The sequence below is a fragment of the Scleropages formosus genome, chromosome 17 (genome assembly GCF_900964775.1).
Source record: "Scleropages formosus chromosome 17, fSclFor1.1, whole genome shotgun sequence".
NCBI classification, from domain to species: domain Eukaryota; kingdom Metazoa; phylum Chordata; class Actinopteri; order Osteoglossiformes; family Osteoglossidae; genus Scleropages; species Scleropages formosus.
Window position 1 is genome coordinate 22,192,543 of NC_041822.1, and position 20,995 is coordinate 22,213,537.

Here is a 20,995-nt window from a genome sequence, read left to right on the forward strand (position 1 = left end):
TGCCCCCCTGGGGAGTCCTAACTGGTCTTCCTAGGTCTTCAGATGAACAAAACCTCTCAAACAGACATTAGACTGTGCTCCCAAGCCAGTCGCAACTCCACCAACTCCTACCTCTAACTGGTGACAGGTGATGAACCCCATCCAACCACTTCCACCCCACTCCCAGGGCTGCCTCACCGCGGTAAGAACACTGTGGCACTCGGAAACATCTCTTATAGCAGCGCATACACTTATTCGATGCAAAAGTAAGTCTCAGTGTCACACCATTTATACAGCAGGGTCAAGTCAGGGTAAGCACCTTGATCAAGGGTGCTACAAGCAGAGGTGGGATCCAAACCAAGGGTTCATGAGTCCAAAGGGAGCAGCTCTAACCATTACACCACCTGCTACCCTAATGAGGAAGACAGTGCAGGAATGGGAGGCCACCAGGAGGTGAGAGTTCGAGAGGAAATCTCATTCTGGTACCACATGTTGTCCAGAGGACCGTGGGAAATGGGTGGCGAGCACAATCCCTGGCACACAGGTGTCACGGTTAGCACTCCCAGCACCCAAGACCGGCTGGTGCAGGGCTCGCACCCCAACTCAACATTTCTGAGGACAGCCTATGAGCTGCTGGCAGCCTGGTGCCACATTCCCATGGGGCGGCAGTGGAGGAGCTCGCCAGCGTGGGGTCCTGCCAGTCAGGTGGGTGCACAGACCCCCAGAGCTCCTCAGCCCAACACAGGAAGGGCCTCCAGCACTGAGCTCCACTGTGGTAATTACCCCAGCAACCCCAGACCCCCAGGGGGCGCTGTCTGACAGCTCATGATTGACTCCATCCAACATTCACCTCGGGATATATGGCTTCCTTGAGGAATTTCCGATTCGACCCCACGGCCCTGAGCACAGCTTCCAAAATTAAATTTGTTCCGTTTAACTCGCAGAGCTGTCGCCTTCCAATCAAAAGTTTGAATCCCACCCTTGATCAAGGTTCTTACTCTGAAGCGGTAGAGTAAAAATTACCCTGCAGTATAAATGGGTAAATCACAATATGTAGCTTAAGAGTGCAGGAACAGGGTAGGTGGTAGAGTAGCAGTTTGAGCCACTGCCTTTAGCTGCAAAGGTTGTAGGTTTGAATCCCACCTCTAACAACAAGACAGTTTCCCTAAAAATTGCTCTTGTGAAATTTCAAAGCTGTATAAGTGGGGAAATAACTGAAGGTACATTGCTTTTAAAAAAGCATGAATAATGACAGTAATTTTACCACATTTACGACGCTGGACCGCGGTCAATGAGAACAGCCCGCCACACATAGCCAACTGGGCGCGAGCGCGTCTCCGCGTAAACTGCGCGCGCCAAGAGAAGTTTCGCTCAACCTCCCCCCCCCCTTCCCGCCCAGTTTGGCGTTAGACAGCTCCAGCGCCATGAGCCGTGATTGATGAGCCCATTCCATATGTTTTTATTGAAATCAGTGGGAGTTTAGTTGCCTCGCGCATTTTAATACCAAACAAAACATTAGTGTCAGAGTCCTAGGGCTACGTGGCTTCTCGCGGATTTCATTAGCGAGGCCACCGCGGCGCGGCGACGTGGCGGGAGGCCCCGGGACACGGCTGAGGACGGCCGCGGACGGCCGGACCGGCGAGCGCCTCGGGGGCGGACGCATTAAATAGATATTTGTGAGCTGACCAGCTCCACTGGCACTTGCACTCCGTTCGTCTCACTTTAGCTAGTTTTGCCTCAAAGTGCAGTTGAATTGGTTGAGTTTCGCTTCCGCTCGTGTTTTTACTTAATGCGGCGGTCCGTTGGAATTCGGAAACTAACTTGTCTAAGGGCTTCCCCCCCCTACCCTGCGGTATTGCACATCGCTACTCGGCGTGTGTCCTCCGTTTGCCGGCGGACCCCCTTCGCCTTCGCACGCGCATTTCCACACGACTCCTCTTCTCCAGAACTTTCTGTGTCGCGCTCCATTTGTCGCGGTGCGGCTCCTCGCGCCCCCGTCCCTGATGGCTCATCGCGTCCCCGCGGTGCTCATCCGCCGCTCATCCCCGCGCCCCCGAGCCGTAATGCAGTAATACCCCCGGCCAGCAGGGGGCTCCGTCCTGCCCAGATCGCGGCCCGCGCCGCCACCAGCCAGCCAGCCCCCCCCTCCCGTAGCGAAGCTGGGGAGATTCCCGCTCACTGATTCACGGTTAATCAATCATCGCGGCGCCTTAATGACGCCCTGCTGCTACCCTAATATCTTCTGGCGCGAGTCGCCGCCGCCGGCTCGGGGATCACGCCGGCAAACATATGGCCGCGCGGAGTGAGTGACAGGCCCCCGTTCGCGCGAGCGGCACCCCGCGCTACGGAGCCCATCAGCCGCGTGCCTCGTCGCCGCCGGCAAGGAGACAGACAGAGCAGAGCAGGAGGGGAAGCGCTTTGGAGGGGCGGAATAGCAGAGACGCTGCGGTTACCGCACTGAGCAGTAGTGCAGCGCGCGAGCCCGCGCCGCACGCGCACATTTATATTCAGTAACTGGGGGCAGCAGGTGGCGTAGTTGTTAGAAGCATCACCTTGCACTTGAAGGACCTCCTGCTATAGTACCCTTGATCAAGATTCTTACTCAGCACTTAGTAAAAATTACCCTGCTCTTTAAATGGGTAAATCAGTGTAAGTAGTTTAACAGGGTGGAAAAGCACCATTATAATACATATATATATATATATATATATATACACATATTTAATAACTGGTGCTTTTCTTCCTACTAACTGAATATCACTGCTGTTGCCTTGCTGTAAACTTCTCCCAGTTTTACTTTCCAAACTATATGATGGGATTGGATTAGATGATCCGATGGACTCCTAGGATCTGAAAGGTTATGAAAAGACAGTAAAAATTTTTTTTTTTTTAATTATGCGGTTTCTCTGGGTGGAGAAAGCTGGAGACAAACAACACACTGTTTGCCTGCATGGACTCCTCGTTGTTTGCACCTTGTTCTCACCTTTATGCCACACCCCTTTCATGCTCCGCCCTCTGCATTATACCCCACCCCTTTTACCCCACACTCACACACACACGCATTTTCTGAACCGCTTGTCCCATACGGGGTCGCGGGGAGCTGGAGCCTACCCGGCAACACAGGGCGTAAGGCCGGAGGGGGAGGGGACACACCCAGGACGGGACGCCAGTCCGTTGCAAGGCACCCCAAGCGGGACTCGAACCCCAGACCCACCAGCTACCCCACACTCATTCTAGCTAAGTAATTCCTATTCTGGCTACACCCCTCAAAGCCACACCCACTTTTTCATGACTGACCAATTTAACTGGTTTACTGAATACATTTATAAGTTAGCTTTCAAATGGGACTTGGGCAGTCTTTCTTCAGTAGTACTGTAAATAAATTCACATTGACTTATTACTGCATTATTGTGAAGGTGACAGTGATACAGTAGCTGGAACATTAGCAACAGCGTAGAGAAGCACCTCTCAGAACTGGCCCACTCTACCAAGGCACTTTCATTGGGTAGCTATGGAATACAGCTGTTGGTTATTAGTAAAGGTTATCTTAATTAATCAAGATTCAGATTTTATGGAAAATAAAGGACATTTGGTGCTATAAAGGACAGGTGCTATAGCTATGTTTGTGAAAATAACCCACCTCATGTTTAATTTTTGTGCCTCAAATAATCCTAACTTGTTTCACACCAAAATTGTATTTCTTACTGTTTCATTGTTTTAGGAATCAAAATGAAAGTAATAATATTTCTTTTCATTTTCTTTTCTGTACAAGTCTTAATTAAAAATATCTATCCATTGTCAGTAACCACTTGTGCAGTGCAGGGTTGTGGTGGTCTGGAGCTTATCCCAGAAGCATCGGGCATGAAGCAGGATACACCCTGGACAGGGCACCAGTCCATCACAGGGCAACACACACACACACACACACACACACACACACACACACACACACACACACAAGGGATAATTCAGAGTCACCAGTTCATCTGAACCACACGTCTTTGGACTGAACCAGAGCACCTGGCTGAAACCCATACGAACATGGGGAGAACATGCAAACCCCGCAGTTCAAAGGCACCAGCTCTACCTGCTGTGTGACCGATCATTAGAAGTATAGTACAGAAGAAATAGAACAGATGAATTTTATCAAAACTCTCCGTGATCACTTACAGCTTCACTTGTTTATATAGCCGGGCACTCAGTGAAACAATTCAACTTAATGCTGGGCTTGCTGGTACCGCGGCAGAGATTTGACCCCACGATCCCATGGTGACAAGTCCAGCTGAGTAACTCATAGCCACTTTGGGTAGTAATGGGGTGCTGAGCGTGGTTTTGTGGGAGCGTCGGCGGAACATCTGCACCGCGCTGCATTTAAACACGAGGATTAGCACCCCATACTGCCTCACTTCCCTCAAATGCACCGTAAGGTTGGGGGCAGGGTACATGGAGGCTGGCGGTGATCCCAGACCCCTCTTACCCTCCCTGCCTCCATCAGCCGGGAGTGGGGGCGATGCTGCCAAAATGGACCACAAAAATAACACTGCTGCTCTAATATTTGAGAAAAGAAGGATTTGAGGGCTTTGCTCTCCACTAAAACCATCCTTTTGTTTCACTTCTCATCCCAAACAAGCTTATTTATGATGATAACACTTTTTTTTTTATTACCATTTTGGTTGTTGTGATTCTATCGTGTGAAAATCACTTCTCAGTTAATTCACCCACTCACGTCAGTCCGGACTGTTTACAGATGCTTGATCCAGATGTTTATACATTTTTTTAATTGTTTAAGCAATTTTTAACTGTGAGTTTATAATTCACCTTATATTATTCACATTCACCCATGTATACCAGTAAGCAATAGATACCGTACTGTCATATGTCACTTTGATACATTTGTCCTGTGGAGTTTTGAATTATGAATTTATGAATTTTGTATTTTTTGCAGAAAATGTCCTTTTACATAATACTTTTAAGTAGCATTAGACCATAAAAATGGGACAGAAAAGATAGAAAGAAAAAAAATTCTGTGTGTCACATTTATTTTAAAAAGCTGTGGCTTTCACTTTTTCCTGCCAGTAATTTAGCCGGGGGGACCTGGAAGAGCCCTAGACTAGGGGTTCAAACCTACAACCTTTTGAGCAAAGACAGCTGCTGTTTCCACTATGCTCACTAGCTCATTCGGTTTGGTTTATGCTCATCTTTTCCTTTTACTTCTAACTTGAAAAGATCCAACATCCTGGTAAAAACCCAGTTTTATTTTGTTAAGTCGTAATTATTCACTTCTTAACAAGAAGATTTTTTTTTTTTTCATTTTTGAGAAGGGTGCTAGAGGTGAGCATCAAATCTTCAACCTTGACAGCTGCTTTTATCACTACACTACCAGCTCAATCCTCCAGAGTGGGGGTCAACTTTTTCTTCTGCTTCTAACTTGAAAAGCTCATGTGTTCAAGGTGAAAACCAAGTACTGCTTTAATTTACACTTTTAATCAAGTTGCAGTTACTTCTGTTTAACAGCTGAACAACATTTGCTTTTTTGGAGCAGTTTTTGGAGCTTTTTTTTTTTTTTTTTTTTTTTGCAGGGTGATGCAGCTGGGATTCAAATATTTTCAAATTTTTCAATTCAATTTAATTTTATAAGGTGCTCTTCTCACACTGACGCAGAGCGCTGAACAAAGGAGCAGGAAACATAGCAGATATTAAAGGGCATGCACACTTGTGTAACCAAGACCCCGATTTAAAAAATATATATATATTTTCAGTTATTTTTCCTTGCAATGCCATTTATTTTGCACTTAAATATTGTTTGATGCAAAATGATATAAAAGATAATAAAAGTATTGACATCATTCCAGCCTTTAAATTGACAAAAAAAAGAAAACAATGTTTTCAGTCAGGGTGTGAAGACTTTTGATATTTGCTGCATATGCCGTGAAAAAAAGTGATAGCTAAGGCATTCGGCTCCGACTCGGCGAGATCAATCAACAGCTTCAACAAATTTTAGCAGTTTGCTTTGCGAGGATCAACAAATGAAATGGTGTAAAAATATGGAAACGTGATGAATACAAAAAGGTATTAATAAACGTCAAGGATATTACCAAGAAGATTAGTAGCTAATTTTGCAGAACGGAGAAGAGGAGGAGAATTTCTTCGTGGCACAGATTGTTTACAGGCCGGCTGAACGCTGAAGCACAAAACACTACGATGCGTTCACACATAATTATAATAGCTATATTATTCCAGTTAAGTGGACAGAAAAATAATTTCTTTTTCAAAGTAAATGTCCTTGTCGAAATAAAATGATTGGGCACCATATCTGCACTACAAATACAAGCTTCATTATAAGCAACCAGTGGGCTGTACAGTCTTTTTTACACCAAATACCCAAATAAACTTGAAGCACAGGGGATGATGCAGGGTATTTTATTTATTAAGTGAAATTAAAAAAACTGCCTTAATTAAATCATAAAATAATACTTATTACTGTTATTATATTTATCTACAGCTATTTTTATTTAGTCTCTCTGCTACTTCTACTATGTTCATAGTACTTAGGCATACACACAAAGATTCTTGTTAATAATTGTTCCATTTCTATAGTATTTATTTTATTTAAATGTTTCACTTTAAACCCTTTTACTTTAACATTGCTCTGACATCTTCAGGTTTATGGGGAAGGAAATATATGAAATTAAATCTGTGAATCACTGCAATATTGTGAAACGTGGCGCAACACAATTTGTGGCGCTGGCGCTGTTTTGTGTGTTGTTCTTTTCTCAATATTTCATCGTCGTGTGATTAATCATAGCGTTCGGTTGTTTGTCAGGTACCCCGCAGTCATCCGTTGTCACGCTGCGCTGCCTGAGATGGTGACTGACTGTGACATTGTTAATGCGGGAGTGCTGAACCGCTGTGAACGCAGCCTCAGTGTTGGAGTGTGTGACCTCTACGCTCGTTCACTTCACAACAACTTGTAGCTTCGCTGAACTGTCGTCCACGTGATTTGCAGATCGCAGACCTTCACCCTGGAGGTCACCGAGTTGCAGTTCCAGGCCGAACTCTGCTGTAGGACCCCCGAGTATTTTATGTACTTCTCCTGAAATGCTGGAGGAATATATTCCGTCAGACAAAATTATTCACTATGCAAAAACATAATCAGCCTAGTTACTCTGATGCAGCTTCTACTTCAACGTGCAAAGCTATTTATAATTATTTACCAATTTATACAGAAGAGAAGTTTTTACAGTATCAAAGTTGGGTAAGAAGCTGGATCAAGGGCACAACAGCAGGAGGTGGGATTCAAACCCAGGACCTTGAGAGGGCAAGGCAAAAGATCTGATCAGGACACAGCTTGCTGCTTATATCTGGGAAAATTCTAGATCAGGTCTCAAATGTTAGCGTGAGATTATTGAAATTATGCTGAGGAATCTTCAGATTTCTCTGTTATTTCTGTATTCAAAAGGAAAGAGTGAAAGACTTGGTGGAAAAAAGATGCTCAACTATGTCCCGCTGAGCTGAGTGATGACAGTTAGATGGTAATGATAATGAAGCACAGCAAAACTTGTTATATGCAACTGAAACTTAAAACTGCAGTTCAAGGCAGAATAACAACAGAAAGAATTATTTGAAAATGACAGTGTGAATGGAAACAATAAACAGTAGTTTAACAGTTCAGCAAACTGCACAAAGCTCCCAAACAATACAAATTATCAAAAAGTACAGTTTATAGGGCAGAAGTTAAAAAATATGTAGTATGCACAATGATTCATAGATACAATACATGACCTGGGCTGCAGTTAAAGGGTTGTATCTCAAGACCAGTATAGCAAAGACTGTCGAAATGAAAGATATTTAACTAGAAACTGCCTCTGAAAGTGATGCTTGTCTGGGGAAAGAGGAGAAGTTTTCCCCTTCAAGAGCTGATTATGGTTCTCATGGTACTCCAGAACAGCCTGGCTTTAGAGAACACCATTTACTGTTACATTTACATGTATTTATTAATCTGGCACTTTTCTCCAAAGTGATATACAAATGAGAGTAAAGAAAAGGACATAAACAAATGAAGACCTGTAGATGCAGACTGAAGTAGCACTGAAGAAGTGACATTCAGACAGCAAGTATACAGAGTAGGTGGGGCTGGACTCGTCTATGTAGCTGTCAGGAGGTCAGGAGAGAAATGACTCTGAGAGATTTGTGTTTGAAAGCCTTGACTGAGTGGAGGGATTCAGTAGCTCTGAGGGTAAGAGGATGTTCAGTGCACTACACCAAGGCCAAAACTGAGAACCAATGATCTTTTGATTTTGGACCCTGTTAGTCCCAGCATTGAAATTAATAAAAGGTTGTAAATCAACTAGAAGAAATGCATGACCCAAATGTACAAAATAGGAAAAAACAGGAAATCTAGTGATTAACCATATGGATTTGAAACAAGAATACTCATCTCAAATTATTTTAAATTAATTATATGGTCATGGAAAAAGAGTTCGCATGTGGACTATGTCAGCCTACTAACTTCAGCATATAGGAATATGGATATGAGAGTGAGAAGGAGAGCACAGCTGGTTAAGATCATCTGCTCAGGAATCATTTTCACACTCATATTTACAACAAAAAGCAGGAAAGCAATGATGTTCCTGTAACCCACAGGGACAGATAATAATGGGATTACTTCACTGGTACAATATAACGGATTACTGAAATAATAATTAAAGTATTACAGCTATGGATAATATAAGACAGATAAAAGATGTTACTTTATTAATCCCTGCTGGGAAAGTCATGTGTAACGGCTCAACAAGACATAGCAACAGACGTGACACATAACAAATATTGTTCAATTCATCCAATAGTTTTATATGAATAAACAGAAGGTATCAGAATGATTGGTCATTAACACTGCATGTACTGTACTAGTGTTTAGGTCGCCAGGCCAGGAGGAGACTGTTCTCAAGGCCTCCACCAAAAGGAGTTTGGGAACCACTGCAGTTTAGGGACTTCATACCACTTTCCTTGGAGACGCCTGACATCTAGCGGCCATAGTAGGAAATTGCACCAATTCACAATTGCTAATTTCATAACAGTGATTAAACAAATGCAACTGAACTAAATACCGAGAATTGAGCACCCAATATATCAAATAAAACAGTAATTCAGTTGTACAGAAGATGGCGTAAGTAAGTTGAACGAAGGTGTTACCATGGTAAATAATATCCTGTTTCAGTGCAGAATAGGTCAAGCCTGGATTAATTTATTGTTGCAGGAGAGCTCATCACTCATACAATTATATATTTTTTTATTAAATTTGAGTTTCAGCACTTTGTTTTTCAACAGGAATAGTCCTATTACAACGAGAATAACCTGAACCATTTTTGCACAGGGTTATAGGTCTGATATTTAAAATGTAACAGTATTGCATTGCGCTGAAAGCTTGTGGGGCTGGATGTGTTTGTGACAGCTTTCACTGGGTGGACGTTCAGGGTCATGAAACTTTGTCATCTCTCTCTCTGATTATATATAGCTCCTCTTGTGTTATTTCTCCATGGGGGGAGGGGTGCGCATGATTAAGAAATCCGGGGTTGGGTTCCAACATGGGCACTATTATTAGCAGCGGGCAAAGCGGGTGAGCGGCTGTTTGTGTGACACACGGAGGAAAGCGGCCTTTCCTGCTCCTTTCAAAACCGCCCCGGGACATCGACCTGCAGACACAGGTGAGTGGTGTGACCTGGCCTGGCAGCAAGTGTTTCTGGAGCAGGGTAGGGCCTCGTGGTGCTGGGGTGCGGACGTAACGACACGAGCAGGGTCAAGTGCCACTGATACAAACAGCAGCAATCAACCGGCTGTACCTTAGTCACTCAGGCACAGCAGGTTGTGGGTTCAGAGTTGAGTTCGAATCCGGCTCAGCCTGTTTGGAGTTTGCACGTTCTCCCTGTGTTCGTGTGGATTACTCGAGAGATGAACATCGGTGCATCAAGTGGAAAGAAACAAACTAGGTTTCTTTAAGAATCACACATCTGCAGCCATGTCTCTTTCTCCTAATGTAATGCACAGATTGTATTTTCGCTGAGATGTACGTCGCTTTGGAGAAAAGCGTCCGCTAAATGAATAAATGTAAATGTAAATTTCCTCCCGCGGTCCAAAGATGTGTGTTTCCAGGGAATTGGAGACTCTAAATAACACATAGTGTGTGTGTATGTGTGTGTGAGCAAATGAGTATACGATTATCTTGCAGTGGATTGGCATCCCATCCAGGGAGTACCATGACTCATGCTTTCTTGCCTTGATCTGAATGTAATTTGTTTGCTTTCACAGGTTGCTGAGCTGTGGAGGCTACACTTCCAGGAAGAACATCTGATGACTACGGTTCAGTCATGATTCTCTGAGCGAGAAATCAAGTGTGTTCAGAAACACACCCAGCTTCCAGGAGCCAATGGGACACTCTGGAGAGTCTGGCAGGGGTCAGGGCCTTCATAACCCCGACCCTGTGGTCCGTGAGGCCTTCATCATGTCCTATGACTACATCAACTATGTGACGGCTGCGCCGGGCAAGCCTGTTCCCGCTGCACCCACTGCAGCCTCTGCAGCCTTACGCCACGCCGGCGATGAGCTGCTCCTCAAGTTCCCCATCTTTTTCCGCCGGTGGCCGCGCATCTTCCAGGATGTGACGGAGAGCTCTGCCTGCCCCATGCTCCTTGCCATCCTGGACGAACACTTTTCTCCCACAGCCCCTGGGGGGCGCCGGAGAGAGCTGGCCTGGAGCGCTATCCTGTCTGTGTATGTGCTGGCTGGGCAGATGGCAGTGCATTGCCAGGAGAAGGGCATGATGGGAGCTTTACCCCAGCTGCAGGAGTGTGTGGGGGAGTATGTGGAGAGGCTGATCTGCCCAGAGATCCGTGACAAGGGCGGATGGGTAAGTCAACTCCTTCCCGCTTTGACTCATTTACATTACTTTTATTTATTTATCAGATATTTTGGACAAAAGTGCATGAGCAATAAATGAAGATTTTTAGATCTAGAACATGATTTCTGAAGGGCCCTTACTGGAACACATTACACAAGCAGCTGGCTATAGAATTGAGTGTGCTACGAAATACAGAGGCCATCATCACAGATGGTGCTATGCAAATTTATGGAGGGAAATGTGCCAGAGATGTTGGAAGGGATTCAGCAGCTCTGAGGGATGGAGGGAGTCTGTGCCACCACTATGGTCAACACTGATAACTGTTGGGCTTTCAGTTTTGAACCTGTTGTAAGAGGCACCAACAAGCAGGCAGGAGTTGAGGAGCACAACACTCTTCCTGGGGTGTACTATAAGTATAGGGGTCTAGATCCTTTGATTGTCATGTTCGCCGTAACCAGAGCTATAAACTTGATAAGAGTAGTGACAAGAAGCTAGTGGAGTGAGATGAGGCACATGGGAATACCATCTTGATTCCACAACTACTGGAAGAGCTACCCTCAGAAGCTCATGTCTCTCTTTTCTAGAAAACTTGTCATTATGTGGCAATATATTGTTGTGCTTCTTCATTAACTACATGAAAGTTTTCTTTTTGTCTCTCATTCTGTCAGGATGGCTTTGTGTCTCGCTTTGGTAAGAAACAGAACCTCGAGACACAAGTAAAGCGAGTTTGCTGCTATGCTCTGCTGCTGTTGGCTACAGGAATCTTTTTCCATCTGCTGTGGAAAAGAAGACATCTATGACATCACAGCACACCTTGATGGAAGGGGTAACTCACACCCAGAAAGTGTGCTCACTCCTGAGCTTCCTGATCTAGAGCAAAAATGTCTTAAACTATTAAAGGCTGTGCATGTTCTCAGAACACTAAAAACTAACAATATATTTGACAGTGTTTGCCAGATTTAAAAGAGCCCTTTGGGAGCTGTGCTGTGGTATATGTGGTGTAGTTACTCTAAAGAGCCAGAAGAGGTCACTAATGTACATGTCACACAGTTTACACCAAATAAATTCTGAATCATTCCACTTGATTCTACTTGTCAGTTTTGCTCATCATATAAATGTCCTCAAGAAGCAGTTTCAGAGGATTAAACTATATGGCAATATGTGTAATGGTTAACTGGATGTGAATATTTACCACTAAGTATTTTGCACTTCCCCCATTTTATAGGTTGAAAAAAAATTGAATCTAAAAACCCTTTATAAACATGTCAATGATGTTTAGAAACTGAAGTTTGCAGCTAAATAATCAAATGTAGCTCACACAAACTCAGTATTTTGTCAGTTTTCCTAAATCTGTATGTAGACAGTCATTATGCTTGAGAAATAAGATGAATTTATTGGTCATTTGAAGCAATACATACAAAACTTGTTTTCCTACTAATTTATCAGCAGGTGAAGCATTATCTGGGCATGTCTGATCAGAACTAGCTCTCAATCTGAACTTTACCCTCTTGTGCAAGGAAAGTGATGGCATATTGACTAACTATGTATAAGGAGCCCAACCTTCCCCACCAACTTAAACTAAAGGCAAAATGTGGCAGCAGTTCAAATGTGATATACTGAAGAGTAATTTCCAGACAGGAAAATACTTCAATTCACTGAACAAGGTCATAATCACATAAGCTTATGAAAAAGGTGTTTTATTTGTACAGAAAGAACACAAGTGACAAACAAAATAGTGATATAGAATCTGAACACAATGACACATCAGAAATTATACAGCTTGGAATAATTTACATGCCTCAGGCCCCCTCCTCCTCCACTTCCTCCTCAAATTCGCCCTCCTCCTCGGCCGTGGCATCCTGGTACTGCTGGTACTCGGACACCAGGTCGTTCATGTTGCTCTCAGCCTCAGTGAACTCCATCTCATCCATGCCCTCGCCTGTGTACCAGTGCAAGAAGGCCTTGCGACGGAACATGGCAGTGAACTGCTCCGAGATGCGCTTGAACAGCTCCTGGATGGCCGTGCTGTTGCCGATGAAGGTGGCGGCCATCTTGAGGCCACGCGGTGGGATGTCGCACACTGCCGTCTTCACATTGTTCGGGATCCACTCGACGAAGTAGCTGCTGTTCTTGTTCTGCACGTTCAGCATCTGCTCGTCCACCTCCTTCATCGACATGCGCCCACGGAAGATGGCAGCCACTGTGAGGTAGCGGCCGTGACGCGGGTCGCAGGCAGCCATCATGTTCTTGGCGTCGAACATCTGCTGGGTAAGCTCAGGCACAGTGAGGGAACGGTACTGCTGGCTTCCCCTGCTGGTGAGTGGGGCAAAGCCAGGCATGAAGAAGTGCAGGCGGGGGAAGGGCACCATGTTGACTGCCAGCTTACGCAGGTCAGCATTGAGCTGGCCAGGGAAGCGCAGGCAGGTGGTCACTCCGCTCATTGTAGCGGACACCAGGTGGTTTAGATCCCCGTAGGAGGGCGTGGTCAGCTTGAGGGTGCGGAAGCAGATGTCGTAGAGAGCCTCATTGTCAATGCAGTAGGTCTCATCTGTGTTCTCCACCAGCTGGTGGACAGAGAGAGTGGCATTGTAGGGCTCGACGACTGTGTCGGAGACCTTGGGCGAGGGCACCACGCTGAAGGTGTTCATGATGCGGTCAGGGTACTCTTCACGGATCTTGCTGATGAGCAGGGTGCCCATTCCGGAGCCTGTGCCCCCACCCAGGGAGTGGGTGAGCTGGAAGCCCTGCAGGCAGTCACAGCTCTCTGCCTCCTTCCTCACCACATCCAGGACTGAGTCCACCAGCTCAGCTCCCTCAGTGTAGTGGCCCTTGGCCCAGTTGTTCCCAGCACCACTCTGACCTAGAGACCAGAAGCAGAACAGGATCCACAGGTCAGCACTTTACAGTATTTCCATGGAGAAATGATATCAAATGTTTTGGACTACTAGAAACTCATGTAACGGTACCTCAGAACCAGTATTAACACTAGATATCTACCAGTTAGTCTTTTTAAAAAGACTTGCTATGAAGAAAAGCAAATTTAACACATCACTTTCCAAGGCAACTCTAGATATACACTTCTACTTATGATAAGTGATTAGTTATCAATTGTGCCAGACAATGCTGAGATTCCAAGTCTATTCAAAAATTGATCCGGTCCACTGGAAGAAAATCACTTACCAAAGACAAAGTTGTCCGGTCTGAAGACCTGCCCAAAGGGCCCAGACCTCACGGAGTCCATGGTACCTGGCTCAAGGTCCACCAGGACGGCACGGGGAACATATTTGCCACCTAAAAAAAAAGTGGTAATTCAGCACAACTAAAACAATCTACACAATGCATTTTAAACAATACCAGTTACAGTTAAACAGCAATTCACCTGAGGCTTCATTGTAATAGACGTTGATTCTCTCCAGCTGGAGGTCACTGTCACCATGATAAGTTCCAGTAGGGTCAATGCCATGCTCATCACTTATAACTTCCCAGAACTGAAAATGAAAAGTAGTAGTTACGACACACTGTAGTGGAAATTTAACAAGACCATGGACCATGACATGGCACTCCAGCTTCTACACTTTTCCATTTAAAATCCAATAAAATCGCTAAAAGGAAGCCATCGGCAAAGGAGGGGGGAGGAGTAGGAAAAGAAAGAAAGAAAAAGTCACGTACAACGTCCTCTCGCGCCAAACGCCAGTGAACGCGAGCGTGCGCGTCGCCGATTGGCTGGAGTCCACGCGCTACGATCTTTTGAAAATGTCAACGTCATCGGCCGCAATGCGCGCGCGCGATCACTTGATTACAGTGTCGTTTCTTTCGAGTCCTTCATTAGCCGCAGTAATACACATAAGAGAAACAAAATAACGCAGTTCATATATTCTTAAATATACTCGTATCATCACGTCGTGAGATTAATGAATTTATTCGACGTATCGTGAAAAAAAAAAAAAAAAAAAAAAAAAAAAAAGCATATGATATGGCCGCAATGCAGGAAATCCCCGGGCCGTAGCCTCCGCTCTGGCCAATCGAGCAAAAAAAAAAAAAAAAAAAAAAAAAAAAAAAAAAAAAAAAAAAAAAAATCTGAATCGTCATTTACGCTGCATCAATATCGCATTTTATGTTTTAAGCATCAATCGTTGTTCGAAATTAAAAATACAAATATATTAATGAAATAAAGCATTTTTTGATATAATTACATCATCGATCATGACATATTTATACGCATTTCAGCAAGATAACCGCAAATATACTTCTCCTAGAGTAGTTTGGCTAAAAAAATTGATGTTTTATTTTTTACATAAAAATAATTAAGTACTTCCTTCACTCTCGCTGCAAAAAAAAAAACCAACCTTCGCGCCAATCTGGTTACCGCACTGTCCTGCTTGAAGATGCACAATTTCCCTCATTTTTAGTTAACGTTAGATCTTTGAACAGTAGAAATGATAACGACTCCGCTCTATTCTTCGTTCAAATGGCAGCGCGCAGTGGACCCAGGGCTTTTTATGGACAATGAGTGAACACCCGCCTTGCAGCACCGTGTAATTTCGTTTTTTGACAGCCATTGGCTGGTCTTGTTTCAATTCTTGACAGCCATTGGCTACTTTTAGTATCCAGGACAGCTATTGGTTGGGCCTGTTTCAATTTTTGACAGCCGTTGCCTGGTCGTATGGGCCAATGGGAAACGTAGACAGTGTTTCCGCCGGCCTCATGTGGTCGTGGTTCGGCTCGAGCTGCCTGACTCACGTAGGTTTTTGCACCATGGCTCGTGTCTCATGGCGCTCAAGGGCGGAAGTAGTTCGCTGCCGTACAAATTCAATTTCCTTTTGTTTTCAAGGTTGTTTCCCAGTTTGAAGAAGTTTCATGAGAGTCGTACTTTCTCTCTTTGCTCCAGTTGTGTGACAAAGTTAACATAATATGTTCTATTAACGCGTCTTTTAAAAGCGTTCTAATTTTACTTATCTTATACATATTTATGTATGTATTTGAAAATTTTCTTTTAACATATAGTTATTTCGACATTTACTCATTCAGCGTTCATTACTCATTCACTTGATGCTTTTCCAAACAAAGCAACTTTCAATGATATAAACTACTTACAATTATTCACCAATATGTATACATCTCAATAATTTAGGATTAAACACCTTGCTGAAGTCACTATAGTTGGAGGTGGGATTTGAACCTGTGCACTTTGGGTCCAAAAGCAGCAGCACTAACTATTACACTACCGCTATTATAGCTTTCAGCCAGATACATCACACAAGGAATGCAGTGGTTAAATAATTAGTTTGACCAGTTACATGTTATCATAAAGCCTAATAAAGTGAGAAATGTTAGCAGAAAAACAAAATGTGCAGTTGATGCTGGATACTTGAGTATTACACTTCAGAATAATGTTACATTTTACTTAATGGCCTACACCAAAACATAAAAAAATAATGAAATATACAGGCTGTTGTTACTTGAAAAGTACAGTAATACTATTGTATCTACAGTGTGGTCAAGTTTCCCTTGCAGCCATGACCACAAGGCTGAAGGAGATCCTGCAGCCTCCCCATGACCATGTGTGCTTTCAGCTTTAGCATTTACCTTTAAAACGTGATCAGTCTCAGATGTTACAGTTATTGCAAGTGACAGCTTCCATTGATCTCGCTCATGGTATGTATCGCACAACGTTCTCTTCTCATAAATTTTTTATATAATTAGTCCTTTTCTGTTAGAAAAAAAAGCAGAACAGCAGCTGGCCTGTAATTGAGTTACTTCAGGCCTGAATGGGGAAGTATGCATGTGGTCCTTCTAGAGAAACATACCAGCATAGAAATGCTGATTCCTTCATTTTCAGAGGTTCAGACCATCTCATTCTTTACGTCCTTTCTAAAAGTACTGCTGTCATCGTGCCGTACGTACAAGGGTCTATATTAACTCTAAATATTCAAAGCGGAGGACAGCAGCACGATAGATGCGGAAGAAGGAAGGACAATACTGCTCTCCAGCGACGAAACCCCCGGGTCCCGATAAATTAACAGTAGACGCCTTTTGTCTTTTAAATACAGTGCTCGCCACACGCTCAAAGACCTGATTATGTCCGAGAGATTAGAAAAATTGTTGGTTGCAGTTGTACCTCACCGAATGCCCCCAACCCTTACTGCTGAACTTGACATGTTGTGCACAAAAGAAGGTTAAATGATAAGGTAGAATGGCCATGCATTGTGAAGGATGCAGAGGAGTGACTGCAATGATGATTACTGAGTGTCTTATATCATCAGAACTTACTTGGAGCATGGGAACAGGGCACCATGTCCACCCAGGAATACGGTGCCTTCAGCATTGACTGTCCAACCAACCTACGTGACCCGGTTTTGTGGACTGAGCTGGGACCATGGGCAGAGCCAAGACCGTCAACAGTTTCCACCTGGAGCTTTGACTTTAACAGGGGTTGAACCGTTTATCTCCTATCAAGCCTGCTGGGTTGAGCCGAAACAGAGGTTGATCTCCTGCCCTGTGTTACAGCACCAGGGTACGCAAGACATGGTACCCTGCTGCATATTTGCAGGCCCTCATAGGGAATGGGGATGCAGTTAATGGAAATGATTCCAAGTTCTCACTGTGTTTTTCCAGACAACAGAGAGGTGAAAGTAAGAGGACAAAGTAAAAGTGCCCACATCCTCATCTTATTATTGATCTAGTCCTCCTTTCCTGACGGAGGCGGAAGCCATGTCTCATTTCCTTGGCGTAGATACAAGCGCAGCCTGATAACATAATTACCTTGCAAATGTCTCGTTTTGTCATATCTCTAAATTAGACATATCCCTGAACCACATTGTTTCCACTGAGACAGATGTGAACATTATGTCCGCTAATCACATGAAAATTCTACACCATCTTCCTTTTCAAATCTCACATGTACAGGTGTGAGAGAAAGTTTATCAGCCTTTAGTAATTATCTGGATTTCTGCATGAATGGGTCCTTAAATGGATTGGATCTTCATTTGACATCTCAGAAAGTTAAGTGAGCAAATGTTGGTATTTGAACTTTTTTATTTAATAACTAATGGAACCTCCTTAACTGGCACTAAAATGTTGCTGCTATTGTTTATTACATACTAATAAATATAAAGACTGTTTTTGTTTATTGTTATGACTTAGATGAAGATCAGATTACATTTTAGGAGCCATTCATGCAGGAATCCAAATAATCCCAGTGGGTTCACAAACTGCAGACTATATGGCATGTCAAGCGGTTGGGTCGAGACCCACGAACGGCCACGCATGCGATCCTTGTCTATGTTGGCATTTCCAGTAAATGTACGGTTGCACTCGGCACATTGAGGGCTTAACCTCAGGCTGAGGATAAACTGGAGCAGCCGGTGAAAAAGCAGCTGATTGAACAGTATGTCAGAGACCAGGCGAGCTTGAAGAAAGCACCGTTCGCCAAGGCGTGTCCATCACCGCTGAAAGCGTCTACATCCAGCACCACCTCAGCATTGTTCAGTGGGCGTTAAAAACCCATTACGATGCACAAAATCAACGAGAGCCGTGCCAACGGCACATTCTATGCCAGCAGGATCTCTAGAGGCTTTGGCTGCCTGAAAGATTCTGCTGTTGCACCCTGATGAAAGATGGCCATAAAAACTCCAGCTCTATTCATGTAAAATATTGATACACTGTGATTTCTTTTGCATCAACATGAATATTTAGTGATTGAAAAGGGAAGGAATACAGTGTATGTGGCTGGTGTGATGGCACAGAGGGTAGTGCTGGTGCCTCATAACTCTTGAACTGTGGGTTTGAATGTGAGCTCCAAGCGCTCTGGTTTCCTCCCACAGTCCAAACATATGTATATAAGGCGAGCTGGTGATTCTAAATGTAGTGTGTGTGTGATTACCAAACTATAGACTGGTGTACTCTCCAGGGTGTACCCTGCCTCATGTTCTATACTTCCAGGATAGGCTCGGGACCACCATGACCCCGAATTGGACAAGCAGTTATTGATTATTTTTGACAAGTTGGATGGTTACAGTATATTAATGTTATGAGTTCAGCCTGAAACCATTCATGGCGCTGCGATGTGTGGAATGTTGACGGTCGTTCCATCCCAACAACTGGATCACTGCGGGCCATAAGCCTCCCAGCCTGGTCACACTGTGACTCAGAGGGTTCGAGTGGGCCGGCGGAATGCAGGAGATGGGTGTTGACATGGGAGAGGGGGCAGTCCCGGCAACGAGAATGGCCGTTCTCCTGCGGCAGGAAGCACTGGAATGAGGGCAGGGAGCGGTATTAATAGCCCTTCTGAGTGCTGGGAAAATTATTCACCATGGTAGGTTAGTGACAGTTGCCATGCGCCTGACCGACTGAGCGCATCATAAAGGATCAGAAGGGTTTGTGTATCAAGTGGAATTAGCAGTTTACTTTTAACACCGCCGCAACATAACACACAGCCCGCTTGATTTTTCATTGCAAAATTTATGCAAATAATAAAGTTAAACGCAGTGCCCGGGGTCATAGGAAATGGCTACGCAGGCGGCCCTGCTGTTGCCATGGTGCTGCTCACACAGACCCCAAGGTCACGGCCGGAATCCTATTCATCCTTTTGTTCGCAAATACCAGGCATCGCTCAAGTGCTCGAAGACACTCGTTTCTTTCCGGTCCACATTGCATTACATTTAAATTTTTAGCAGACACTTTTCTACAAAGCGACATAAAGCTATTAATAATTTGTATTTTTTGACACCTTTGTGTAATGCAGATAATAGTGCCAGATACACTGCACTAAATTCCCTACAATCATTCACTCAGTTATATAGCAGAGCAAGGGGGCACAGTGGCACAGTGGCTTGGACCAGGTCCTGTTTTCCGGTAGGTCTGGGGTTTGAGTCCCCCTTGGGGTGCCTTGCGATGGACTGGCGTCCTGTCCTGGGTGTGTCCCTCCAGCCTTACACCCTGAGTTGCTGGGTTAGGTTCTGGTTCCCTGCAACCCTGTATGGGACAGGTGGTTTGGAAAGTGTGTGTGTGTATAGCAGAGCACACACTGTGGGTGATTTAGAGTCACTACTTCACCCAAAACACATGTCTTTTGACTGGGAGAAAACCAGAGGACCCCAAAGGAAGAAGAACATACAATTTCCACATGGACTGAGTCAGGTTCGATCCCACAGTGACACAGAAAAAGACTGATCTCAGGGTGAAGTGGGTCTGAACCTCAACAAATAGGAATATATAGAATTCGAATAATGGAAGGAGACCGTTTAGCGACGAGTCGGTTGACTCCGAGCAGCGCTAATAAGAGATTTTTCTTGGGCTGGGTCATTGTTTTCACAATCACTTCCTTGTTTGCACTGCAGGGACACATGGCATTTGGTAGTGCATTCAGGGACTGGAGCTGAAACCGCCGACAGGGACTGGGTCTTGTTCTGCACTCTGCCTGGTGCTTTGTCCAATTACCTGAAATATGTCCCTTGAACAGTTTACCATGTTAGGCTACTCACAATGATTCACCCATTTACACAGCTGGGTAAATTTTACTGTTTCAATTCAGGGTGAGTACCTTGATCGAGGGTTCCACAGCACGAGGTAGGATTTGAATCTGGGTCCTTGGAATCCAGAGATAACAGGTCTAACTGCTTTGGCCACCTGCAGCCGACCCCAGCTGCACCCCCCACCCCCATCACGGTTCGAGGAGTCTGGGGTAAATAGGAGAGCGATGAGGGGGAGAGCGCGCCGCTGGACCTGTTCCAGCACTGATCCTGCACACGCTGTGCAAACCGTGGCCTATTTTGCGAAGCCGCTGCCTTAAAGCGCTGCTGAGGCAGGTGGCGTCTCGGCACCGGGGGGTCCGATGTCGCTCCGGCTCCAGCGCACTGACCGGGCAGCGGTGACGCAGCCGGATGGCTTTGCTGCTAGTGCCAAACCCTGCCAGCCCTATTAACTGACAGGCTGGCACAGCCTGTAGCAGAGGGATTGTGGGTAAAGCCAGTGTTTTGTCACAGCTCTGCTGCCACACAAGGCTTCCTACACAAAACCACACCGATGGAGTCTTGTTGAACTTGGCAAACATCACTGCCCAGCCCCAGGAGATGTCCTCGACTCACACACACATGCACACACACACGCACACACACACGCACA

General features: G+C 44.8%; 2 protein-coding genes across 2 annotated transcripts; one reads left to right on the forward strand and one right to left on the reverse strand.

Annotated features, from left to right (window-relative positions):
- Nucleotides 1-9,593: 9,593 nt before the first annotated feature.
- On the forward strand, nt 9,594-11,944 carry bcl2l16 (BCL2 like 16). The gene is made up of 3 exons (XM_018758414.2): nt 9,594-9,683; nt 10,285-10,882; nt 11,542-11,944. Exons 2-3 carry the CDS (start codon nt 10,403-10,405, stop codon nt 11,671-11,673), a joined length of 612 nt encoding a protein of 203 aa, XP_018613930.1. The 5' UTR covers nt 9,594-9,683; nt 10,285-10,402; the 3' UTR covers nt 11,674-11,944.
- Nucleotides 11,945-12,549: 605 nt separating this feature from the next.
- tubb2b (tubulin, beta 2b) lies at nt 12,550-15,358 on the reverse strand. The gene is made up of 4 exons (XM_018758413.2): nt 15,220-15,358; nt 14,253-14,361; nt 14,054-14,164; nt 12,550-13,733 (listed from the first exon to the last, which is right to left on the reverse strand). Exons 1-4 carry the CDS (start codon nt 15,274-15,276, stop codon nt 12,673-12,675), a joined length of 1,338 nt encoding a protein of 445 aa, XP_018613929.2. The 5' UTR covers nt 15,277-15,358; the 3' UTR covers nt 12,550-12,672.
- Between the last annotated feature and the right edge of the window lie 5,637 nt (nt 15,359-20,995).

Excerpts from the sequence above, each read along its gene's own strand:
- tubb2b (XM_018758413.2), bottom strand. The coding sequence starts at position 15,276 with ATGAGGGAAATTGTGCATCTTCAAGCAGGACAGTGCGGTAACCAGATT. Across the intron at positions 14,165-14,252 it reads CTATTACAATGAAGCCTCAG|GTGGCAAATATGTTCCCCGT; the intron begins GTGAATTGCTGT and ends CTTTTTTTTTAG. Across the intron at positions 13,734-14,053 it reads ACCGGACAACTTTGTCTTTG|GTCAGAGTGGTGCTGGGAAC; the intron begins GTAAGTGATTTT and ends TCTGGTCTCTAG.
- bcl2l16 (XM_018758414.2), top strand. The coding sequence starts at position 10,403 with ATGGGACACTCTGGAGAGTCTGGCAGGGGTCAGGGCCTTCATAACCCC. Across the intron at positions 10,883-11,541 it reads TCCGTGACAAGGGCGGATGG|GATGGCTTTGTGTCTCGCTT; the intron begins GTAAGTCAACTC and ends TCATTCTGTCAG.